At 48.2% G+C, this 26,978-nt stretch overlaps 1 protein-coding gene across 8 annotated transcripts in view; it reads left to right on the forward strand.

Moving 5' to 3' along the window:
- PRKN (parkin RBR E3 ubiquitin protein ligase) overlaps window positions 1-26,978 on the forward strand; it is a 1,393,119-nt gene that overhangs the window by 1,281,403 nt on the left and 84,738 nt on the right. The window contains exon 11 of one of the 8 annotated variants that reach the window (XM_089332479.1): window positions 19,296-23,147. The exons of the other annotated variants lie outside the window; for them this stretch is intronic. Within the exon in view, the coding sequence (XP_089188605.1) occupies window positions 19,296-19,313 (18 nt within the window). The 3' untranslated portion in view covers window positions 19,314-23,147. Of the gene's footprint in view, window positions 1-19,295; window positions 23,148-26,978 lie in introns of those variants that run through there. 8 annotated transcript variants of the gene reach the window in all.

Genomic DNA, 26,978 nt, shown 5'->3' on the forward strand with positions numbered 1-26,978 from the left:
TTTGTGCCCTTTGACCGCTATCTCAACATTGTTCCCCTACCTCCAATTATCCCCAGTGATGACCATTTTTATCTCTGTTTCTCTATATCCAATTTTTTAATTACACGTATGTTCAGTGTTTGTCTTTGGCATAATATCCTCCGGGAATATCCATGTTGTTGCAAGTGGCAGGATCCCCCTTTTCAAGGCTGGATAACATTCCCTTGCATACCTGTGACACCATGTTGTTGTCCATTCCATGAATCTGCGGTTGCCCCCATACTTGTCTATGGTGAATAGCACTACAGCAAACATGGGAGTGCAAATGTCTCTGCTAGGGGCTGGCTTCACCTCCATGGGAGTGTACCCCCAGAGGGACCCCTCCATGGGTGTACGCCCCGCAGAGGGACCCTTAGGTCACATTTTCAAATTTTGGAGGAGCCTCCACACTGTTCACAGTGTCTGCACCCATCTGCATTCTCATCAGAAAAGAGCAAGGATTCTCCTTTCTTCACATCCTTGCCAACACTTATTGTTGTCTAATTTTTTTTTAATAATTGTGGTTCTTATTTCTCATGGCTTTTATTTGCATTTCCCTAATGATTAGTAATGCTGAGCACTTTGCCATATACCTCTTGGCCATTTTTATGTCTTCTTTGGAGAGATGTCTATTCAGGTCCTTTGTCCATTTGTGTAATCAGGTTGTTTCTCTGCTACAGAGTTGTGTACATTCCCGGGATAGCTTGGATATTAATCCCTCGGCAGATACACGATTTGCAAATATTTTCTCTCCATCTGTAGGCTGCCTTTCCATTTTCCTGATTGCTTGCTGCACAGAAGTCTTTTAGTTGCATGGAATCCTATTTGCTTACTTTGCTTTGTTTTCTGAACTTTTTTTTTTTTTTTTTTGACAGGCAGAGTGGACAGTGAGAGAGAGACAGAGAGAGAAAGGTCTTCCTTTGCCGTTGGTTCACCCTCCAATGGCCGCCGCTGCAGCCGGCGCACCGCACTGATCCGATGGCAGGAGCCAGGAGCCAGGTGCTTCTCCTGGTCTCCCATGGGGTGCAGGGCCCAAGCACCTGGGCCATCCTCCACTGCACTCCCTGGCCATAGCAGAGAGCTGGCCTGGAAGAGGGGCAACCGGGACAGAATCCGGCGCCCCAACCGGGACTAGAACCCGGTGTGCCGGCGCCGCAAGGTGGAGGATTAGCCTAGTGAGCCACGGCGCCGGCCATGTTTTCTGAACTTTTGGTTCATAATCAATGCACTGTCAAGGGGCTGTCCCCCTAGACTTTATTCTAAGGGTTTCACAATTTCAAGTGCAGTGTCTATGTCTTTAATCCATTCTGAGTTGATTTTTGTGTCTGGGATAAGTTTTGAATCTGGATCTGGATAGTTTTCCCAGCACCATTCATTAAAGAGACTGTCCTTCCCCCCTTCCCACCAGGGTGATGCTTTGTGTTCAGTTTTGTTTTTGTTTGTTTGTTCATAGGAATCTTTCTATGAATTTGACAAAAATCACTTGACCACTCCTTCCTTCCTAAGTCAGATGGAAGTGCAGGTGCCATTCATTGCCCTTCCTTAAACCACAGCACCATGTGAAGTTGAAATCCGTTCTCTTCGGAAGGTGTCCGTTCTGTCTGGAAACAATTCTGGTTCTTACAGTTGTCTTCTGTCTACAGAATCAACCTCCCTGTGTTGTCTCAGAGTGCTCAGCCACCTCAGTCCCACGGCAAGGGACGCGGTCTTCATAGCACGTACAGATAGCTGAAGAGCATCGTGAACTTCACCAAACACCCTGTCTAAGCAGGCTTCCATCCTTCTCAACCTGCTAGACATATTAGAGTAGGCGTTGTAAATGCCTCTCATATAAAGGGGGAACTTCTTATCCACAGGCTTCAGTATTTTTAGTTCATTATTCACCTTCACTTACTTGAAGGGCAGAGAGAGACACAGAGCCATTCCGTCAGTTTACTGCACACATGTCCACTACAACCAAGGCTTAGCCAGATGAAAGCCAGGAGCCAGGAACTCAACCCAGGCCTTCCACATGGTTGTCAGGGACCCAAGTACTATAACCAAGACCTGCATCAGACAGCCGGAAGAGGAGGCAACGCCAGGATTCAAAGCAAGGCACTCCAGTGTGGAATGGAGGCGTCCCAGGTGGCTTCTTGGCCACTGCACCAGACACCCACCCTGGGCTTCAGCGTTTTCTTATGGCTCCAGAGTTGATGTTAAAATTAGATAGAGTCGGGGGGAGGTCTTCCACTATCCAGCAAAGGAAAACCATTCCTCCTTTTGTACTCTTTTGTGTTCCGCAAGACTGGTTTCATTCTTTGGAGCCACGTCATCCAGTTACATGCTGCTGTTTCAGCATGGCTCCCGCAGCCAGTGTAGCTACAATGCAGATTCCTGTACTGGGGTGTAGACTGTTCTGTAAAGGTTCTCTCTAGGACCCTTGTCAGAGCAGCCCGTCATTTCAGACCGCTGTGACATGCATACTGAATCTGGATTCTGTCTCCAATACACACCCCAGTTCAAGATCACATAGACATTCACTCATCGTTCTATAAATTGGTAATAAAAATGCTTAATAAGGATGCCTTCCTTATTCCCAATCCTGGTTTCTTCATTTTTTTCTTTCTTGTGCACCGAGGACTTGTTTCAGTCTTGTATCCTCATAGTGATGCATCTAGTGCTGACATCACACTGGCACCACCTGTCTGTGGCTTGAATTCATCAGTGTACTTCTCGTTATAGAGCTGCTTGTTTAAATGAGTATCTGCGAATAGAAGAAAACAAAGTCCCATAGCCCCCAAAACCCAGATATTGCCCTTTCTGCTCATGTTTGGCTGCATTTCTTGCAAGACTTTTTAAAGGGGCAGTGTTCTATTTCTTTCTCTGTTTAACTCCTGGTCTTTCTTTGTGTCTCCATCTGTTGAAAAGGGAATGTAGAAACTCATTCTTTTTTAAAAGAAATATTTATTTATTTGAAAGGGAGAGTTACAGACTCAGGGCGGGGAAGGTTCTATCCCCTGAATCACTCCCCAAATGGCTACAGTAGCCAGTGCTGGGCCAGGCTGAAGCCAAGAGCCTGGAGCTTCATCTGGGACTCCCACATGGGTGCAGGGACCTAAGGACTCGGGCCATCTTCCACTGCTTTCCTAGGCACAGTAGCAGGGAGCTGACTCATAAGTGCAGCAGCCAGGACATGAGCCAGCACCCATAAGGATTCTGGCATCACAGGCAGTGAGTGGCTTAACCCACTGCACCACAATGCTGGCCCCAAATTTCATTCATAACATTTGTGAAATCTGGGGCAGGAGGACAAGTGTAGATTCACATGGCCCACATTTCAATATTGCACATTCCAAGTGAAGCTGGCAAGCTATTGGACAGAATCTGCCCTCTCCTCCTAGCTGGAGGAGTACACCTTCCTCAGGACCCAGTCAGCCAGATTCTAGTTTAGAATTATCTGACCTTGCTGCACCCCCCAACCCCGCAGAATTCTTTACCAGAACTTAATGAGCTGGGAGTATTGCCCATCATCCCACCCCCAGCCCCAATCTCTTCTCCTCTAGCTCCACCCTGCCGGGGAGGTTCTAGAAGGCTCCTTGCACACACGTGGACACCCAGCCTGCACGCCACCTGCCCTACATACAGAGCTCCTGGGCCAGCCTTCAGGCTCAGGGGCTGCACTGCAGTCAGCCCTCCAGAGTTGCTATGCGACCACCAGTTCCCGTTACAGCAGGAGGGTGAGGATGGCTGCAGGGAGCTATTGAAGAGACAGACAGGCATAAAGACACAGACACAGAGAGTGACAACAGGCAGTAAGACCCACTGAGTCTGTGACGTCTGCAGTAGTGATGTCACTAAGTACGGACCAATCGTGAAGTTACGGGTGTAGACCCTGCACGGCTACTTTAGTGTCAGAGCCTCAGACTGCCTGGGGCCTGACTGGAGCGCGCAGCCTAGCTTTGTGGCTTTGAGCAAATTCACTTCTCTGTGGGTCGCTTGCCTCAGCTGTTAAGGAGTGTCTGCCTCGAAGGACTGTGTGGCAAACGGAGGGAGAGCGATGCAGCCCCGTAAGCTGGTCATCAGCTTGGGCTGGTTGTCAGAGCAGTCGCTGCTGCCACCACTCCTGCTGTGCAGCTGGGTGCTGCTCCACCTCTCACAGCTTGATAGCATGCGTGTTGGTTTCCATGGCTGCACAGGGCACAGATGTGTTGCCTTACAGTTCTGTGGGTCTGGAGTCCAGAAAGCAAAGCAGCATGGGGCTGTGCCCCCTCTGGAGGCTCTGTGGAGGATCCTTTCCCTCCTTCTTCCGGCTGCCTGGCGTCCCTGACTTGGGACCGTCTGCAAAACCAGCGGTGCCCTTGCCCTCTGCCCCTCTGGATCTCCTCTCTGCCCCTCTGGATCTCCTGGGACCCACCTGGTGAATCTAGGAGATTCTCCCCATCTCAAGGTTCCAGTTGCCTTCTATGGTGTCACAGTCACAGGCTCCGGGGTCTGCCACAGTGTGCCACATAGCACTTTTGCCAGACAGCCATTAGCAAATACATCAGGAACCACTACTCGCCCCCTTGGGAGCTCCTGTGAGCTTACAGATTCGTGTAAGGACTGGGCTGCCCTCGAGTGATGTCTCGATGGACAGCAGTGCGAGGGCCTTGACCTGTAGCCACGCAGGTGGATGTCGGTGAGCACGGTGTGTGCACTTTCTGTTCTTGGAAGGAATACGCACCTGAGCACCCTGAGGCTGGGCGCCCCTGTCAGCTGCAGCAGCCACAGACAGCTGGGTGCTGCGTGGGCGTGGAGGGGAGAACGGGGACATCAACTCCAACCACAGTGACCGCCTCCGTTTACACGCCGCTCCTCCTGAAAGACAAGCGCTCCAGACTCAGGGCTGTCATCGGGCAGATCTCCGTAGAGAATGGCTGGGGTTCTGTGTCCTTTCCTAGACCCGTCAACCAGCACATGCCAGTAAGTGAGGAGTGAGTGTAGCAAGGAGGCAGGACACTCTGTCCCAGTTGCTCTTTTTGGACCAAATGATAACAAATTTCTTTCTTTTAACTTCTCAGTCTGAAAATTCCCCCAACTCTTTTTTTCGGGAGGGAGCGTGATTGCACCTCCTTGTGTTTATTCTGGAAACTACCGTCCCCCTACTTCCTGCAGGTATTACAGGGGAGACACAGGTACACGGATGCATCAATGGGGAGTGGACACACTCAAGTGCTGGTAGCGAATGCCCCTCTCTTCCCCCACCTGCTGCCCACAAGGGCATCGCTGTATAACCACGGAGCTTACTGCAGGTCCTAACAGAGCAAACAGCTTCCCAGAGGCCCTCTGCCGTGTCCTCCCAGCTAGAAGTAATCACTGTTCTGACTTCCATTGCCATCAGTTAGTTTTGTCTGTTTTTAAGCTGCTTCTAAGTGGTGTCTTTAGCCTGCCACCTGGCTGCTCATATGTGCGTGGCCCTGCTTCTGATTGCTGTGTGACGGTCTACAACAAGGACACTAAGTCTTCTAAATCCACTCTCTCTACTTCTCCTGGATGGATTTTCTTAGGTGAAACATCTCGACATCCCCTCCCCACCCTGCAGAAGGAACCCACGTTCCTTAGCCCGGTGCGAGGAGCTGCCCCACCCCCACTCTGACCTCACTCGCCTCCCGTCTCCAGCTCCCAAGGCATGCCAAGGGGTGGCAGGTGCGGTCACGGCTCCATGCTGTGGGCCACCCAGAACCCCCCCACACCGCCCCTCCCAGGCCCACTACCTTCTCTTTTCCTTCTACACCCCGCCTAGTCCACCAGTTTAATAATCAGCATTATATTGGAGAGTGAGACGGAGTAGGGTTTATTCCTCCTCACACAGAAGAGGACTGAAAGTATGAAACTGAGGGGCCACCCAGAGACCTCTGTGGTCACCAGGAACTCTTGCCCCTCCTTTCTGAGCGCGTAGCTCCCTGGGACCCCCAGCAGAAACCTCTGCTCTCAGTTCACCGGGCAGCCCTGATGCAAGGTAGGCTGCAAAAAGCAATCTGGGCACACGGTTGGTGTTGCGACAGCGAGGAAGGAGAGGAGCGAGCCCACGAGGCACTGCACTCCTCGTGGCCCCTACACATCCTTTGAGGCTCACCAAGCATCTTCCCTACCCCCAGGCTGGCCTCAGCACAGCTCATCTGCATTCCCACGCAATCTCCACGCGTCTCACGGCAGAACTTCAAAGCACTGCACTCCGATTGCCCCTCAGTCCTCCCTGGAAGCTGAAGGAGAGAAGCCTGCCTTACTGGCCCCTGTGCATTATATGCCTGGCTCACCCAGAACCTGGGAAATGGGTTTTGACCTGAACTCATCAGAAGTTCATCATTCATATGCTCTTCAGGAGCTGAAACTGTGGCCACATCAAATGTCTTACACGGTGCCGGGCACACAGTCCATCCTCATGACATTTATTGATGAAAGAACAAATGCTAACAGTTAAGACTGAAGGGCGGCCGGCGCCGCGGCTCACTAGGCTAATCCTCCGCCTTGCAGCGCCGGCACACCGGGTTCTAGTCCCGGTCAGGGTGCTGGATTCTGTCCCGGTTGCTCCTCTTCCAGGCCAGCTCTCTGCTGTGGCCAGGGAGTGCAGTGGAGGATGGCCCAAGTGCTTGGGCCCTGCACCCCATGGGAGACCAGGAGAAGCACCTGGCTCCTGCCATCGGATCAGCACGGTGCGCCGGCCTTGGTGGCCATTGGAGGGTGAACCAACGGCAAAGGAAGACCTTTCTCTCTGTCTCTCTCTCTCACTGTCCACTCTGCCTGTCAAAAAAAAAAAAAAAAAAAAAAAAAGACTGAAGGGCACGGATGCACGGAAGGGCTGCTTTCTCCAGTGCAGTGAAGAGATAACGACTCATCAGCACACACGGTGCCCTCAGCAGCAGGACACTGATGAGCAGTAATGAGAGAGGCTGCTTCATCCACAGGCAACAAAGAAAAGAAAAATGAAATCAGAGACAACAAGCATAGTTTTGGGGATTTAGAATGCATTACAGGAGACAGTTGGCTTATAAATGAGGTCTCTAATCTACCTAGGAACTCCAGGTCTGTGTCCCTGAACTAGATTTCATTCTTTTACCCTAAAAATAATGCTTCCTTTCTGCCACCAGAATCAAAGACAAATACCCAGCATTGCCCAACTTTTTTTGAGAGTCGTGGAAAGGAAGAAGATTGTCCATGAGCCTGAGAGCCATCTGCTTGCCGAGGGTCCCTGAGAGCCCTCTTGTTTTTGTGCTATACTTGATAGCGCTAAAATAAATCCATCAATCACTTGTCAGAAAGGCTATCCTTGGGCTTGTTTGTGTGTCGATGTCGGCTCTAGGAATGTGACTGCATATTTCCTTAAGGTTAGGCCCTCGTCAGGAAAAATGGCAAGTCTCAAGGATGCACTGGCTTAATTTTTAACATGAAAACTGCAAATTCTAGTACCTACAGTGTCTGAGTTGGTCAGGTAAGCAGAATTGTTTAAGCTTCAGCCTACACAGGTAAGAGTGGATGCGTGCAGAGATAGGAGCTAGTAAACTGAATGAGAAAACACAGAAAATATTTTCTAGATTCCTACCATAACAAAAAGGAGACACCAAACAGCTTACACATTTTCCAGGATTTTTTAAACCCATCAGACAGCTGAGGTCAAAAAGAAACTTGGGCCAGCACCGTGGCTCACTAGGTTAATCTTCCACCTGCGGCGCCAGCATCCCATATGGGCATTGGGTTCTAGTACCAGTTGCTCCTCTTCCAGTCCAGCTCTCTGCTGTGGCCCAGGAGGGCAGTGGAGGATGGCCCAAGTGCTTGGGCCCTGCACCCGTATGGGAGACCAGGAGAAGCACCTGGCTCCTGGCTTCAGATCAGTACAGCTCTGGCCATAGCGGCCATTTGGGGAGTGAACCAACAGAAGGAAGATCTTTCTCTCTGTCTCTCTCTCTCTCTTTCTCACTGTCTGTAACTCTACCTGTCATATAAATAAATAAAATTTAAAAAAGAAACTTAAATGACCAAGGTGACTGAATGTAAAAAGCCCCTTCTAGGAGAAAACATCAGAAATTGACTAGATGAGCCAGTGAGTTAACAGCAGAGGGACAGGTCCACAGTCTTGAAGAGAGGTCAGTACAAACTATTCAGACACAGACACGTGGGATCTAAGGCTCAGCCTGGTGGCTATAACTAATAACATGGTGTTGTTTACTTGAAATTTGCTAACAGTAGATCTTAACTGTCCTCCCCATACACACATCTGCATCTATGTGGTGACAGGTGTATTGATTACCTTGATGATAGTTATCATCACACAGTGTATCATTATATCAAGTCATATTGTGTGCCTTGAATTCATAAGTTTTTATTTGTTAATTATACCTCAATGAAGCCACAAAAAACAAACATAAAGTGAAAAAAGGAATAAAAATATAACAGTTTCCAAGACATGTGGAACATCAAAAAGTCCAACATGCATATAATTAGAGTCCAAAAGGAAAAGAGAAAACGGGAAAGAAAAAATACTTGAGGAGATAATGATGGAAATTTTTTGCAAATTGATTTAAATAATCAAAGGAAAGCTACAAAAAGTACAGTGAGTACCAAGCATGAGTGAAACAAAGAAATAAACAAAGCATTGAAAACCCGAGATAAGGGTTTAGTTAAGAACTAAGGGAAAAGCCCACGAGAGATGGAGAGGAAGGGTGATGAGAAGGAGGACCGACTTCCCCATCCATGAGGCAGGGGGCGGGCTCTCAGCCCAGCGGTTAAGATGCCGCTCCAGCCAATCACATCCCAGATCCAGATGCCTGAGTTCAAGTCACAGCTGTGCTTCCGAGGCCAGCTTCCTGCTAGTGCATGTCCTGGAAGGCAGCAGGCGATGGTTCAAGTACTTGAGTCCCTGCCGCCCGTGCGGGAGACCCAAATGGAGTTTCTGTCTCCTGGCCCCAGCCGGGGCAGTCCTGTCTGTGGTGGGCATTTGGGAAATGGACCAGCAGCGGGAAGAGAGCTCTCTCACTCTCACCTTTGCTCTACCTTTCAAATCAGTGAAAATGAATAAGTAAGAATGTTTTAAATGGAGGCTAGAAACAATGGGATAATACCTTTCAAGTATGGACAGAAAATTACCATATTGAAATTCTGCATCTAGTAAAAAATATTCCTCAAAATAAAGGCAGGGCTTTCAAATTTAGTTATTTCCATTTTACTGGAAAGGCAGAGAGACAAAAATATGGGGTGCGGGCATCCCAAGTGGTATCACAACCACTGTGCAAAACACCTGCCCCCACCAAAGCAAAGGACGCCAAATGAAGCCATCATGGATGAATGTGTAAAAATGTGGAACAACCACAAGTGGATAAAATAAAAAGTCTGAATGTTAAGAAGTTGTTATCAAGAGAGAAAAGCCAGAGACCGTGCGCACCTCCAGGAGAACAGCAGCACACCCCCGCCGGGGTCTTCAGCAGAACCCAGAGCCCCGCCTGGAGCAGAGCCTGTCCAAGGCCGCGGGGAGCGGAGAACCAGGCCCGATGCTCTCAGACCCTCCTCTCTGAGGCTGCCACTTCGCACACTCCCTGCTGCTAGCGTCCCTGGTTTGAAGAGCTTCCTGAGCCCCCACAGCACCTTCCGGTGCAGCTCAGGGCGCCAGGATTCCAACCCGGAGCCTCCGATGACGACAGGGACCTGAGCTGTGAGAAGCGGCTGTGCCTGCAGCGCTGAGCCTCTGCGGTGGCCCTGAGGGAGTGGAGCTGCCCAGGGAAGCGGGGCGGCGGCCCGGCAGGCACTGGGAGGGAAATCACGGTGCCTGGCCCTTCCCTCTGACACCGGTGTAATCTGTCTCGCTGGGTGTTTATAAGAGACCTTGGGACACATACACCAGAATTCGAGGGGTCGCTCACTGTGGATACTTTCAAGAGGTCACTTAACTATCTGATGCTTCAGTTTTCCATTTCCCTGCCGAGAAATGTGAGTTTATCCTTGCTGAGAAATTACCAATTAATTTCCAATAATATACTGATGAATGGAGGAGCATCATATCCTGGCATAGTTAATTGGCTGAAAACCCTTACATATCCAAAAGAATGTGATTCATCCCGGTCGTTGAGCCTGCTTCAACGTCTTCAGTTAGCAGATCCTGAATTCTACACTCCAAGAGATGAGGGTTTCAGAGAGGGAGGAAGGACGTGTTCCCTCGAATATTGCCCAGAGAATACACGAAGGCTCTCAATGGGAACAAAACTGAAATAGCCGCCAGACGGCTGTCCGTTCCTTAGTCTCACGTAGGTGGAGGATGATGGGAAGGTGGTGTTCGAATTGCGAATGCTCAGATGGTTCCCTTTTCTCAACAAGAATCTCTAGCTCTGTACGTCAGCCCTCGTGTGGCCCAGCTCATGGCTCATCCATCCTGGAACGCGCCCTCTACCCTGTGTCTCCTGCACAGCCCTGCAGCCCTGCCCAGTGGATACACGCAATTCGGGAGCAGAGGCTGAACCTTGGAGGAAGGTTTTGTCTGTATAAGGAAATGTTAGCTTTGCAGAACCCCTGGTTCCATGTTACCCCTCCACCTGGCCCATACTAATACAAAGAAAGGTAATACACAAATGTACACAACGTCGTAGACATGACCCTGAGCGTTGTGTAACTGAAGAGTAACTAACTATGCACGAGATCTTACAGTACGGAGACAGTAGATCGCTCCTCTCTCCTGACGCGCCAAGGGTGTCAGGTGTGCCATTTAATCTCCATGGCTATACCTGTGGTCACTTGATTAACTTATCGTTCTCCTAAATCAGGGGTGGGTATAGCCCTACGCTAGGCTCTAGGGAGAATTTATAGAATGTAGTGGAAAGCTTTGCCTTCAAGTAGTGCAAGGACTGCCTGCAGCTCAGTGGTCGCACAGGAGCTGCCTTAATCCCATCTAAGGGCAGCTACCCCAGTGGCCTAAGAACTTCCCACTATTCCCCCACCTCTTAAAGTTTCATACCACACCACGAGATCATCACACTGAAGACCAAGACTCACACGTGTGAACCCCGTGTGACAAACTCAAGCCACCTCCTAACCTTAACAATTCCTTAGCATGAGGGAAACTCAGAACATAAAAGGGAAGAAGAGGGTAAATTGGACTACATCAAAATTTTAAAGCAGTTTTTAAAAGATGATTTAGAAAAATGAAACTACCAGCTACAGACTAAAAATAAATTTGCATATCTAGAAAATGCAAAGAACACTTACCACTCTAATAAGGATAAACACCCCCCAAAAATGGGAGGAGAAACCACATAGTGCAAACAAGGCATATGAAAAGATACTCAACATCAACAGTATCACAGAAATGCAAATTAAAACCACAAGGCTGTGCCCCATACGTGCTCACTAGAATGGCTAAAGTTAGAAACACTGGCAATGCCAGCTGTTGTTGAGGTTGTGGCGTGTCCATTATGGATGGAAATGTGAAGCAACACACCCACCTCGGGAACAGCCGGGCCATTTCTCACTGAGGGAAATACTCGCCCGCCAGGAAGTTCAGCAAATCCATTCGTCAGTAGTCGCCAAGGAAAATCCTACACTCTACAGGAATATTGCCCACACAAAAACATGTGCAGAAATTTTCATAGCATCCTTTTTCCTAATAACCCCTGGCTGTAAGTAATTCAGGTGTTAATTGAGGGTGAATGGATACATGCATGGTAATATATTCAAATAATAAAATCAACAATTTAAATTAATGAACTACTAATATATGCAACAACAACTATGAATATTTAAGATGGACTGAGAGAAAGGAATCAGACATAAAGGAAAGTATCCTATATGATTTAAAATTATGTAACAGCTAAGGCAGGTCTGTAGTTACGGAAGGTAGGTCACTGATTGACTCAGGCTGGAGTATGGACTGGAAGATGTTGGCTCTGAAAGGACAACAGAAGACTTTCTTTTTGGTGATGGAATATTGTAAATCCTGATTGTAGTGGGGGTTATATCAGTGTATACACTTGTCAAAATGAAAATGATAACGAAATTTCTTCTAAAACAAAATCTCCGAGACTCAAAGATTCCAGGAATAAATCGGGGCCTCCATAGAAATTGGCCAACTCCATGAGTCTCCCTGATCAAATCTCTGGCTTGAGAATGTACCCAAAAGGTGTCTCCATAGTGGTGTTCACCCTTCAGGCTCCATGGAGGACAGATTCCTAAAGTTGACTGAATGCAGTAACATGGTGCAATGTTTGCACAACTTGAATTTGGGTGTCTCCAAATTTTAGTTGACGATATTGGCCAAAGTGATCACTGGGTAAGGATTATCATGGTAGGGTGGCTACACAACACTGTGTCTCTAAGTATGGTGTTCTGATGTTGCTTTATTTAGCTGGGGCTGAGTTTCAGTAGGATCTTCCAGACTTAGATTTTGTAGAATTTCTGATTCATGCTGAATCAAATAACTCTGAAGTGTCAGTTCACTAGGACTGAGAAAGTAGACTATTCCATATCTGGATATCAAAATAGAGAACGCCAGTGGACTTAGTGGACATTGACCCAAAGACCCCCACCACTTTGCTAGTTGGTACCCTCCAAGTGCTCTGCCAGATTCCAACCACAGCCTGGCCAGGATCAGCGGGAGGCAGGACTCAATGGTCAACTTAGGGAGTCCAATGTCTGCTTGCCCTCAGTTGACTTCTAGAAAGCACGCAGGAAGGAAAGCCAGATAAAACTGAACGACACTGCTAGAAGCAGGGAGGGCGTGGGCTCCTTGGTATGAGCCATGGAGTGGGCAGCAGAGACACCAGCTCGGGGCGGCACAGACCTGGCAGCAACCATCCAGAGGCAGTAGTGCCGCTGGGTGCCGCAGGAATTCTGCTGGGTACAGCAAGCCAGCGTCCCCAGCAAGGGATTACTCGACAGTCCAGCCCAAGGTGCTCCTGCCGACCACGTACCCTTAGTGCTCCATTACCCATGATTCTCATCAAGCATTGTTTGCTTTATGTAGTATTTATATAAATATGTGTTTACCACTCTGCTGCTGCTTCTAGTGTGTTGTAATTGACAGTGAACACAACGTCTAACATCTTGGTATACCCTACAGCCTAGCATAGTGCCTTGTTTATAAAGAATGCTCTATCAAACAAACCCATTGAGCAAAGGAATACTGAAGAAATAGAAAATATGGTTGGCCTCAGGCTATGAACCTTCTCTACAAAAGCTATTACACGAGTTTTGAACTGAAATCATTGATTATATTTAAAGTATGCCAACTTTGGTATGCAAAACATAGCTGTGTGTTTTTTATTGCTACTGTTCTCTTGAGAACCAGAGTCATATTTGCCGGCTACAGAATGTTTGAGCAGTAATTTCCAACTAATTCAGCTTATTTTTCAGCAAGTCAACCTCTGTTAACGACATATTAAATTTTGATTCTTTTTTTTATATGATTACCCTGGGGAGACATTCAAAGTAGACCTTTTAATAAGGGTTAGCTATACTGCTGATAGAACTTCATGGTGTCATTTCACTTGAGAGGATATTTTTCTAGAAAGACACACTCTAATGACTGGTCAGACATACTAACCACCTTATCTTTGCTCTGGGCCATATAACTAATTTAGATAGTCATTAGCTTCTAGGTAATGGGAAAGCATGGGCTATGGTATTAACTGAATACCAAATCAGGTCTTCAGATGCCTTTCCCTGTGGTGTTGCAACAGGAAAATGCCAGCTTACAAACCAGAGGTAGCTGCACATCTGGGTCTTCTCCAGACTTTGTGATTGGGATCAAAGCAATCCTCTGTGGGTAGGATTATTAAACATCAATGGTTGCAGACTCACTCCTGATCCCATGTCTCCAGATGGGCGAGACTTTGATTATACTGGGAGACAGCATTGTGCAAAGAAGAAAAGAATGAGACAAATCATGCATAGTTAGTCCTGACCCTGATGAGTAGCCTGCTCTTAGCAGCCTGCCACATTTGATAGCATGGACTCTGGCCCCCCTCCACTGGCCTCTACACTGCTCATTGGCGATGCCATATCCCTCCCATCACATATGAGCACACACCAAAATGTTTGTGGAGAAAATGGAATTAAAAGATAGGCTTAGTATTTTTTGCAAAAACAAACTTTGAAATCCATGCACAGTTTTTATTCATAATATGCTTTTCCGTGAACCTCTTGAAGACCCCTTATACACATGGATTCCGCATTTCTTACACCGAAACAATTGAATTTTAACTGCATTTCCATAAACTTTTTCAAGTCCTTTGGTTCTTCTCAGTCTGCACCACAAGCTCATCTTTTACCAATCCTTGAACTTGATCTGCTCAAGTCCTTCATCCATCACTGTTTTCAAACCAGGTCCTCCTTTGGGATGTCTCATTTACTTCTTGTTTAAAAAGATTTATTAATTTAAAGACAAGGTGACAGAGGGAGATGGAGAGAGAGGGAGAGAGGGGAAGATGGGGAGAGAGAGAAAGAGGGGGAGCGAAAGAGAGGGCACTTCCACCCACCGCTTATTCCCTAAATGGCCACGATACTGGAGCTGGGAACTCCATCCTGGTCTCCCATGTGGGTTGCAGGGGCTCAGCTGGGCAGTCATCTGCTGCTTTCCCAGGCATATTAGCAGGGAGCTGAGTCAGAAGTGGAGCAGCCAGGACTCAAACCAGTGTTCATATTGGATGAGAGCTTTGTGAGCAATGGCTGAAGCCACTGCACCACCACACCAGCCCCAGCTCATTTATTTCTGTGGTTCTGTCTCCTATCTGCAATGGATGGACCCCAAGTCTGTCTCCCTGGTTAGACCACTTCCTTGAACTCCAGCAATATGCTTCACACTGCCTACTAGACATTCCCGTGTGAAATTTTCATAAGCATTTCAAATGCAAGATGTCAACATTTAACTTACTTTTCTGCCTCTTCCATCATCCACATGCAAACATATGCTACCTCCTCTCAGCTCAAGCTTCGCAGTGAGTGGCACCTGTAGTCCTCCGTAGACACACTCAAGACTCTTATCCCCAGCAACGGGCCACTGATTCCTGTAGCTGAATGAGTCCCACATCCAGCCCCCCGTTCTACTGACTCAAGCTCCTTCCATCCTTTGCCTCAACTCTTCTAACAGCCTACTCTCTTCTTGACTCCAACATGTTCCCCCAGTAATCCATGCTCTGTAACAACTCCATGCAAACACGATCAAATCTCACCCCATTCAATGATCCTCTATAGGCTCAAAATCTATCCTCCTTAATAGAGTCCAGCTTGTTTTCTGGCCGCAAATTCCATTTCTCTTCTGTTTCTGTCATTCCTGTTTCCTCCAGCAACATCCTCAACTCTCATTGCACCATTTTTGGTTCTGGAATTTGCGGTGTTCCTTCCAGCTCTGAACTTCTGTATGCACTATGGCTCCCTCTGAGCCACTGGTTAAGAAACTCCTTCTAGTTCTCTGAGGATGTGTCTGATCTTCCGTTCAGTGTCCTAGAAAGTGAGGCAGGTAGAAAGTTTATGGCATCAATAGGTAATAATTGTGTAGGATAAAATGGCTCCTAATCGCTATGCTGAATCTTGACATGTAGGACTGTACATGAACTATAAACAGCTGTCAACTTCCCTAGAAGCCTTATTCATGGCAGTAGAAGTTATGTTTCCCATGACTTGAAGTTACACCTGTGGAATTCCACCAGCACATGCATGACCAGGGGCTTCTACCTCAGCGTGCTCCCACACTCCAGCATGACCTTGCTCCCCAAGCCTGAGTGGTCACTGAGCTTCTAGAAAACGCTCTCTGCACTCCCTGCTGACCCACTGTACTTCCTGTCCTGTACCCTCCTACATGAACCCAGTGCCAAGGGAAGCTATTACAGTGTAGACAGTGTTGAGACCACTCAGAGGGAGTATTACACCGCCTTTGTGCGTTATTCCCAAGCAGTGACAGACCCACTCTCCACGGTCTCCTCACACACTGACCGTCAGCACTTCCTTACAAAGAGTTCTCTCATTGCAACCACTACAACTTCATAAGACAGCGCCAATCAATGTTTTGTTTTAAACTTTGTACCCCCTCCAAGTCTGTCCTCTACTATGGGCAGAGAACTTCTTAATTATACAATCAATTACCATTCATATTTGTTCCCACTGTTCCTACACCATGCCTACTACGCCCCAGGGACACACAGGAGAAGCTGAATGATGGGCTGGATGGATGGCTAAGCTGAATGAAGAGGGATATGGGACTTAGTGTTAAAGGTGTCTTTCACAAAAGTCAACCGCAATTATCCCATCTAAATAGAACAAGCAGCACCAAGACACCTGCTTTCAATGTAATAGTTTCTTCTGACCCATTTCTGGACCTGAAATCTCCCATTAGGGGGCATGTCATTGAAAGCCCTTGGATTATGAAGGAGAGGAAGACAAAAATAAAACCAAACAACTGAACCGTTACCACTGGAGCAAAAAGCTTCCTGCAACCTCTGATAAATCTATTACAAAACAGAGTAGAGAAAACCAGGAAAATACCTTCCTCGGAGAGGCGTTCCAGAGCGGACCACAGAGAGGCTATCTGAGAAGCTGGGCTTGGGTGTCAGGGAGGCCCGGTGCCCCACAGGTTGGGAATTCCAAGCATTCTTGCAGCAGATCTAGGGACTCAGGAAATCCCACCCTCACAAGTTGGGGGGGGGGGGGATTGGAGTCCGCTCTCTGCACTCCACCAACAGGAGACACTGGCCCCTTGGACAACAAGTCTCCCGTGGGCTCCAGTGATTATATAGCTTGGACTTTCTCAAAAGGGAACTAAAGCCAGATGGGTCACTTCACTTACATCAGATGCTGGACTAGTTACCCCAAGTGTGCTCTGAGAATGCTCTCACTATTCCAATAGAGGATAGAGCATCTCCTGGTCTTGGCGGCTTGGCAGGAAGAGAAACCCAAATACAGGTCTCCAGTGCAATTAACCTGGAGTACCAATCTCCCCCTGAAACGTGGTGACCAACCAGGAGCAGACACTGCCCATCTGCAGGTGGCTTCCTTTGCCCATCAGGTCACTCGAGGGGCCCTGGACAGCAGGTGGCACTGTCTGAGCCAGGAAGCGCTGCAGCCCTGGAGAGCTCAGCCTTGCCTTTGGATCACCCCGGGCGTCATCTTCATTCCCATCCTCGCTCCAGCTAAGATGAAGGCATTGAGGCCACTCGAACGATGATACTGCCTACAGGTTTCGAAAGGAAAACACACACAAGACACACACACACACATACACACTCAGGGCTTCTGGTGATTACAAGGTTTAGACCAAGCAGCTAGTGAGTCCTAGTGACCATGCGCGCCTCACTTTCCCCAACATGTAGCAATTGCTGGCAAAGGCAGTATTTCGCTTTGGTGAGCACGCCTGCTGCAGTCCAGTGCCTGGCAGACGGTGTGGAATTCAGACACGGGGAGTAGTACTGTGTGGAGAGCACAGAGCCAATCAACGCAGTGTCCATTGTTCTGCACAAGAAAACAAACGCGGATTCTGAGCGTAACCTTCGCGCTTCACGGTGGAAATGTTTGTGTGCCTCGGAAATGCTCCTTGGCTATTAAATCAAAGGCAAGCGTGCTTCATCTGAGCACCGGAAGGACATCATTGATGTTTTCACATTACGGCGCATTTGGTCTAAACACTGGCTCTGCGGTACACCGCGAGCCGACATCGCAGGAGACAGGCAGCGGTGGGGGGCAGGCAGACTGCTGCCTCTGCCCCGGCAGGGGTCACAGCACAACCATCACACGTCCAGGTTCCCATCAGCGGCACTGATGGCCGCTCACCCCGGGAGCGCCGGACGCTCCGTGGAAGTGCTCTCCAGTCCCTCTACTTAATAATTAAAATTTCAATCGCTTTCTCCAATAATGACCATGACGACACGTTTCTGCAACGCGTAAGCACGGGGAGACAGCTGCCCCTCCTCAGTGGCCCTGAGGTGTCTGTAGGCTTCTGCAGGACAGAAAGGGGCTGTCCTTTCTAGCAGAGAAAATCTGAATGTGTAAAAAGCCCTGTTTTTCTTTCCCTTCTCATAGGCGTTCTGGTAAGAGACAGTGGATTGCTGTTCTGCCCTCCAGGTTTGGAGCAGCCCACGTAGTTCAGAAGGTGGTCATTTTCTGCATGATAATTTGGCCAGTGTCACCTAATAGCCCATAGCCCTCACAACACACAGTCACCATCTCTGCAGGGCTCCTGGGGGTTTGCATCTTCTTTTTCTTTTTTAAGATTTATTTATTTATTTGAAAGAGTTACACACAGAGAGGAGAGGCAGAGAGAGAAAGAGGTCTTACATCCTGCTGGTTCAGTCCCCAATTGGCTGCAACAGCTGGAGCTGTGCTGATCCGAAGCCAGGAGTCAGGAGCTTCTTCCTCTGGGTCTCCCACGTGGGTGCAGGGGCCCAAGGACTTGTGCCATCTTCTACTGCTTTCCCAGGCCACAGCAGAGAGCTGGATCAGAAGTGGAGCAGCAGGGTCTCAAACCAGCGCCCATGTGGGATGCTGGCACTTCAGGCCAGGGCGTTAACCCAACTGCACCACAGCACTGGCCCCGGTTTGCACCTGCTTTCCGACTACCCACAACAGAAGGACAACAGACAGCCACTTTGTGTGACCTTTGTATGTGATCATCTACAAAACGCTGGCCTCCTCACCATTCAGGCCCAAACACCACGGTGAAGCACACACGAAGTGGGGGACTCCAGCTTTTTCAGAAGCAGTTTTTATAGCCAAGGGTAGAAAAGGCAGAGAAACTGACACAGTTGGGAGAAGGAAAGGACGATGTTATCTGAGGTCTCCTGGAAAAGGTGACATTTGAAAGAGGCTCAGATGAGCTAAGGACTTCACTCAGAAGTCCAGGTAAAGGACTTGACCTCCAGGAAGCTGAGTTGACCTAATGGGGCTTCAACAGCTCCAATGCTGGCTTTGAGTTTCACATGCTGGCTTCGTTGCTCTCCCACACACACATCCTAGATTCGGGTAGAACTGCACATCTGCTGCATGGTACCCTTAAATAAACGAGGTGCTTCCCAGGCTGAGACGCTCAAATTCCACAGAATATCCAAGTCCCACAGCTGGCATTATCCTGTATTAGGAACGTGCATGAAGGCAACACACACAGACCAAGTTTAGAACCGTGGATGCTGGATAAAGACCACAAACGTCCGGCTCTTCCTCTGCACAGCCAGTGACAGAACTGGAAAAGATTTCTCAACGGCGAGGGGTTTCCAAAGCCACCCCAATGCCTGCCAGCTCCTTTCTCCCTGACCTTGGGTGTGTGGAGGCTGATTCAAGAACCTCATTGTATGTTCCAGGGTTCTCTCCTGTCTTGACGGCACCCAGGATAGTGTGAGAAGTGGCTGAAGAGGAATATGCTACATGTTGTCCTGCCAATGCAGCCTCTGACCTGCAGAACTCACTGCCTCTCTGCGCCCCGCGGATTCATCACCACCATCCAGCTGACACCCCAGCAACAGGTCCGCACACTGTCAAGTCCACCTCCTTGAACAGAAATGAGAAGAAACCATGCTCTCCCTTGACAGCCCAGTTTCTTTTTTTTTTTTTTTTTTTTTTTTTTTTTTTTTTTTGACAGGCAGAGTGGACAGTGAGAGAGAGAGACAGAGAGAGAAAGGTCTTCCTTTTTGCCGTTGGTTCACCCTCCAATGGCCGCCGCTGCAGCCGGCGCACCGCGCTGATCCTGGCAGGAGCCAGGAGCCAGGTGCTTTTCCTGGTCTCCCATGGGGTGCAGGGCCCAAGCACCTGGGCCATCCTCCACTGCACTCCATGGCCATAGCAGAGAGCTGGCCTGGAAGAGGGGCAACCGGGACAGAATCCGGCGCCCCAACCGGGACTAGAACCCGGTGTGCCGGCGCCGCAAGGTGGAGGATTAGCCTATTGAGCCACGGCGCCGGCTGACAGCCCAGTTTCTTAGCGCGTATCCTGACGTGAGAGTTAGCGTTCAGATGCCAAGCGAGCACTCCTATCGCATCTCGTAGGAAAGACGGGTGGTACTCTTTCAGCTCCTCATGTCGCGAAGCAGAACACAGGGTGCGCACGCCCCTGTTGGAAGCAGAATTTGACTGGCAGTCAGTGTGTCGCTGATCTTACTGGAGACGAGGTTGTAGTCACCGCTCCTGGTCCCAGCATGGAGGACCCGAAGTTTGTTCCTTTGGACCCGATGGAAAAAAGGATGGAGGAGGGGAGGAAGGAGGGAGGAAGGAGAAGAACAGGCAAGGGCCTTGGTCAGGATTCTCCAGGGTCTTGTTACTCAGAGAACTGGCTTCCATGACTGTAGGGCTGGCAAGTCTGAATTCGTAGGGTAGGCCAGAGTTGGAGACGGAGCAGAGCTGATGCTAGAATTCCTCTGCCTCTGGGAAACCTCAGTGATGCCTTTGCAATGGACTGGGCGAGGCCGCCCAAGGCTGAGGGCAATGTCCCTTACTTAACACCACGGGATTATAAATGTCAACCCCGTCTACCCAACACCATCACAGCAAGGCCTAAGGTGGTGCTGGCTTCTATAACTGGCTACTGTAGCCTCCCGAGTTAACACAGAAAACAGACCACCACACATTGTACTTGGCTGTATCTCGAGTCAAAGTGGTTAAGAGTAAGAAACCAGGGGCCGGCGCTGCGGCATAGTAGGTTAGGCCTCCACCTGTGTCACCTGCATCCCATGTGGGCACCGGTTCAAGTCCTGGCTGCTCCACTTCTGATCCACCTCTCTGCTATGGCCTGGGAAGCAGTGGAAGATGGCCCAAGTGCTTAGGCCCCTGCACCCGTGTGGGAGGCCTGGAAGAAGCTCTGGGCTCCTGGCTTCAGATGGGTCCGGCTCCAGCCATTGCAACCATTTGGGGAGTGAACCAGCAGATGGAAAAAGACTGACCTCTCTGTCTATAACTCTGCCTCTCAAATAAATAAACCTTTAAAGAATAAAGCAAAATGAAAAAGAGTAGGAAGCCAGCATTCTGATTCCCCACAGCCTGACCTCGGAGTCCTCACTCTTCACCAGTACTCAGTAGTACTTGCTAATTCAAGGTTCAAGCCCTCATTGACCATAAGGTTTTCATATTTCTGCTTTTCTGTGTTTTTCTTTTAATTTTAACTTTGAGTTTTTTAGCTTCTAACCAGTTAGATACACGTCACAGATGCAATCCTAAGAATATAATAACATTCCCTCCCTCCCCTTCCTTCCCTACACCCTCACTCCCTCTGCGTTTCCCCCTTCCCGCCTTCACTTTTGAGATAAACTATCTGTAATTGACATTACAGGGACAGGCTTAATGCTCCAGGAAATAAAGACTTCCACAAGTGAAAAGCAAAGCCCCTAGTTAGGAGAAATATAGACAATAGTTATAAACAATAATCAGATGGAAAAATGACTATTTCACCCATATATGGTAAATTTCAAAGTAATCACAGATCGTTAAAACTATTTAGCATAACATTCTTCACCATTAGTTTAACAAAAGTAGAAAACAAAGTTTGACAAAGCTATATTTGCAGCAATACTGATACACACAGATATTTCTTTCTTTTTCTCTTTTTCTTAAATCTTAGCTCCCACGTGCAAGGGAGAACATGTGGTATTTGTCTGACCACGCCCAGCTCATTTCACTCAACATGATTTCTTCCGGTTGCGTTCATTTGATGCAAATGGTAGAATTCCATGCCATTTAAGAGATGTAGCATATTCCATCGTATAGGTATGCCATGTTTTCTTTCTGCATTCATCTGATGATGCACACCTTGGTTGATTCCGTATTTTGACCATTGTGAACAGGGCTGCTGTAAACACAGTGGTGTAGGTATCTCCTTGATACAATGTGTTCCTGTCTTTTGGGTTTAGATCCAGTAGTGGGATTGCTGGGTCATATGACAAGTCTAAGTCTAGTTTTTTAAGAAATGCCCACACTGTTCTCCACGGTGACTGCACAAATTGACGTTCCCACCAGCAGTGTCTAAGTGTCCCCCTTTATCCACATCCTTGCCAGCATCTGTTCCTCGCTGTGTTTTGCACTTCAGCCATTCTGACAGGGGTGAGGTCATAGCTCACTGTGGTTTTGATTTGCATTTCCCTGACGATGAGTGATGGTGGGCATTTCTTCATGTAAATTTGTTGGCCATTTGTATCTGTGTCGCTACTATTGAGAATCGTCTTTTAAGGTCCTTTTACCCATTTCTTATCTTGGTTGGTTTTTTCTTGTTGAGTTTTTTAAGTTGCTGATAAATTCTGGATCTGAATCCTTTGCCACACAGGTAGCCCACAGATATTTTTTCAAATTCTTTTAGATATCTCTTCACTGTGCTGATCATTTCTTTGCTGTGCAGAAGCATCTGAGTTTAGTTTTGCTTTTTTTTAAAAAAGATTTTTGTTTATTTATTTGAGAGGCAGAGTTACAGACAGTGAGAGGGAGAGACAGAGAGGAAGGTCTTCCATCCACTGGTTCATCTCCAAATGGCCGCCACGGCCAGAGTTGCGCCAATCCAAAGCCAGGAGCCAGGTGCTTCCTCCTGGTCTCCCATGTGGGTGCAGGGCCCAAGCACTTGGGCCATCCTCCACTGCACTCCCTGGCCACAGCAGAGAGCTGGACTGGAAGAGGAGCAACCAGGACTAGAACCCGGCACCCACATGGGATGCCTGCACCGCAGGTGGAGGATTAACCAAGTGCACCACAGCGCCAACCCCAGTCCCTAAGTTTTGATTTTGTTGTCTGTGCTTTGGGGTTCCTATCCAAGAAATCACCACCCACACCAAAGTCTTAGAGTGTCCCCCCTACATTTTCTTACAACTTCATAGTCTCAGGTCTTAAATTTAGGTCTTTGATCCATCTTGAGTTCATTTTTATATGAGAAGTACGGATCTAATTCCATTCTCCTGCATATATACATCCAGTTTGCCAGCACCATTTGTTGAAGAGATTATCTGTACTCCAATGTATTGTCTGAGCACTTTTGTCAAAACCCAGTTGGCTGTATATACATGGATGAATTTTGGGACTCTTCTTTTCCATTGATCTATATGTCAGATTTTATGCCATTACTCTACTGTTTTAATTAATATAGCCTCGTAGTATGCTTTGAATCAGATAGTGTGATGTCTCCAGCCTGATATTGTTGTTAAGGATCACTTTTTAAGCTTTTATTAAATGGATTATGTGAATTGATATGCGGTGAACTTAAAACTTGTGACTGAATTATCAGACAAAACCACAAGAAATATCAAAAAATGTAGCAAGCTACATGCTAATATCTGATAGAAACCCTGTGTGGTTCCATGTGAGCTATGACAGAATACATGATGGATTTTTTTGAGTCCAAAGGTCAAGAGTTGGAAATGGTACAAAAATCCAGTCAAATGATTTGGGAGGGAGAGAGAATACAGATACAGACAAAGACATGGATGATACAGATATAAACCTGAATCTAGTACCAAGGGCATGCCCATCTCCTCACCATGGCAACAGTAAACAGGTCCCTCATGGGGCATGATAAAGATTCTCATCGGTCCTGAGCGAAAATTTTTGCTTAGGATGCAACCTCAGGCAAGTTCAGAAGAAAATTCCATAAATTATCTAGAAACATAACCTGAAACAGTTGTGTGGGATAATGCGCTATTTTCCGCAGGAGCCAATTATCTTTCACTCCTGGTGTAGAGAAATATTTGAGAGCATCAAAACCATGGAGGTAGTGCTATGCTGGGAAATGTGTGTATACTTGGAATTTTGTGGACTTCAAAATTTAAAAGAATGTGTTTAATTAAGGATTCAGATCAGTCTGCTTACTTAGGTTGAAATGTTTAATTGAATAATTGATTTAGACTTGGGGTATTAAGTTGAACTCTTACTACAAAATTTGTAAATGGCATTGAACTTCTAAGAGAACTTAATGCTCATTGGGTTTTATTTTGATTTATTCATAAGTTATTGGTCCTAAGAAAAAATTTTATTTTTGAATCAAGCACTGGAATTACTTAAGAACATGTTAAGTTTATACATTCAGTTTAAAAGTTTTGAAGGTGGCACCAGTTGTCTACGTATTTTACAGGCTCTGTGTGGACTGGCCACGTCTTTCTATGTGGACCAGAGCCGCCCCCTGAGTCTAATTCCCACTCGTGGGCTACCTGGTATCATCGTGTCTATAGCTCCTGGCCCACTTGGGCTTGCACATCCGTCACAGTCCCGCCAGTATCTGTCTACACTGCACAAGACCAGTCCTAGAGCCACATTCTCCTGGGATTTTCCTGCTCATATTCCTCAGTCAGGCCACTGGCCATTCAGAGTGAGCCTCAGCTTCAGAGCTGGGTGGGTTCCCCATGGAGCGTTGGCGTGGACAACAGGTTCCCTCGGGAGGGTCACATACTAGTGATGCTCTGACAGAAGTATGTTGACAGGAACTCCATGCGTGTTAATCAGACCACGTCTGGAAGCTGATATTGCATGTTTGGTACCAAACAAGAGGGACGTGGCAGAGCATCGTGTTCTCTGGAGTGCTTCTCAAGGAGCTCACTGGAGAAGCCGGGACTGTTGTATCTGCCGGTGAGATAATGCAGGGCCAAAGGGCTCACGCCTGCGAGCAGTCCATTTGCAGCAGTGGGAAGCTGCCTTTGGGAGATGTAAAGATGCGGTGAGCTTACAGGGAAATGCAGCGTGTGGAAGTCGCCCCTCTCAGTTCCCGTCCCAGCCTCATGGAAGACCAACCCACGTTTCCACCACTGATCACGTGCCTCTGCCACAGGAAGAAAGCAGGCCTTGGGCTCCGCCCTAGTCTGACTCCTTGCAGTTACCTTCTCTTTGTGGCCAGCGAGCAGCATTTCCTATTTATATTAGGGACATGATGGTCCTTTTAGAGTAACCCTAAATAACTCAAGAAAACAGAAAACAATTGTATAGCAGCTCATAGATAGGTAGAACTTACAGAGGAGGCAAGAAAATAGCAAGGCTTTGGAGGGCCCATGCAGACTGATGTAGGGCACGTCTTCAAGTGAGTGACGGCGTGGGGCACATCAGATGCCCCTGGCAGGGATAACGTTCCTACGACAAACGGAGCTCCATCCCATGGAATGGCTTGCCCTGCCCCTCAGTGGCTCAGGGGACCAAGGGGACACCACCTGAGAGGCTGTCATGCATGCCCTCCATACATTTGAGTTTGCAGCCCCTACATTTGTGGTCCATATTGGATGAGTCTTCTGTTGGCCGTCCAACCTTAGGAGGGACTCAGAGAGGTATAAAGAACACTCAGGTGCCTTCTCAAGTTCAAGGAGTAAACTTTCTTTGACTACTCTTGGAGAGCAAGTGCAATGCATGCTGGGGCATTGGGGGTGCAGCAGTGCATGCAGCCAGACCACACGTGCCTGACCTCTCCAGACCGTGGTGAGGAGGAGGAACGGGTCAGTGGGAGATGGGAGCCCTTGAACTTGGCTCTGCAACAGCCAACAGCCTCCTGGGTGGGCAGGTGGGCAGGTGGGCGGGTGGGCAGGATCAATCTTTGCTGCTGGTCCTGACCTCCTCTTTGAGATGAGACAATGCCCGCCATGGTTTTGTTCGATGGAGCCTCTCCCTCGCTCGTTCTTCTGGGCTGGCTTCTTGTCCTGTTGCAAGAGAGTCTTCATCAACCACGGGTGGATAGTCCACGTGCCGTGGCCCTGCATTTCCTGGGTGACCTGCTTTCCATCAGGTAGCCTCTCCCTGGGGCACATCATGAGCAGTGATGGGATGTGTTAGGACACACGGGAAAATCTTCCCTTTTCTTTTTATAACCTTGAAATCTTATTTGAGTTCCTTAGGTTTGTTTGGTTTCCTCCCTGGTTCCTTGGGTTCTCAGTCGCCAGGGACCTGGTTGTATGGTTATTTTGCTCAGGGGATGTACTGGATCCTGAGACAAAATCCAAACACCAGAATCTGAACTCAGACATTACTTTCTGATATTGGCAGCATTGACTGGGCACACAGATTATAAATCGCAAGTATAAATCAAGTAACTGTAACACTACTACAGGGAGCTGCGGTTCTGTCAGGTCCATCCAGGTCAATAAGCGTAAGTCATTTGCCTAAGATAAATGACGATCTCGCTCCCAATGCCTATGCATGCCCGGCGCCACCCCGCTGCCCTCCACTGACCCCTGTCACAGAGAAGACCTTGGACCCACCACTCTGCAGTGACCTGGGGCGGAAACACTGGGCTTCCAGAGGTCCCCAAATCACCCGCGGCCCTGGCTGCTTTAACTTTAGAAGAGCAATGCCACTCACCCGGGAGGGTTCTTGTGGACTCGGGCATGCCAGAGTTTCCCAGCAAATACATGGAAGGACAGTGGATCAGCTGGTGCCCCTGGGGCCCTGAGCTCCCCAGGTTGCCAGGGACTGCGGCCCTGGAGCGTGCAGCCGTGGACGTCTCCCGATCCCCACCCCACCCTCACTGCGAGGGGGAAGCACATAGAAAAGTCTGGCACGTGGATATGTCACAGAAGTGCAAAGTCCTGGGTGGAAAAGACACACCAGCCCAGGACAAGTGCGGCTTCTGGGAGGGCAGACAAGGAAGGAGGGAGGAGGGGAGGGAATAAGAAACGGGGGAAACCAGGAGAGGAAGACAAAGAGCTCAGACCACCTCGGCAACCTCTTTGTACAGCTCGAAGCAGCATTGCTCCACAGCTGTGTGTGTTGTGTCTGAGCGGCAGGTTCACAAATGCCTCCTACACTGTCCTCCATGTTTTCTGAGCACTGGAAAGAAGTAATTGAATATTTACATTCACACACGCACACACACACACACACACACACACACACGAGGGCCCTTCAAAAAATTCATGGAAACGAATGAAAAGTTGAGTGCATTTTGGTGCAAAAAAAGGTAAAATCATATATACAGGAGCTCTTCAACAAATTCACAGAAAATGCATATTATCAAAAATATGGGTTGCAACATTTTTTGAACCAAAATAAACTTAGCTTTTCACCCCATTCTGTCATGAACTTTATGAAGGAATCCAGTATATGTACATC

Source organism: Oryctolagus cuniculus, chromosome 5, assembly GCF_051225735.1.
Source record: "Oryctolagus cuniculus isolate XC-2025 breed Fujian yellow rabbit chromosome 5, ASM5122573v1, whole genome shotgun sequence".
NCBI lineage: Eukaryota > Metazoa > Chordata > Mammalia > Lagomorpha > Leporidae > Oryctolagus > Oryctolagus cuniculus.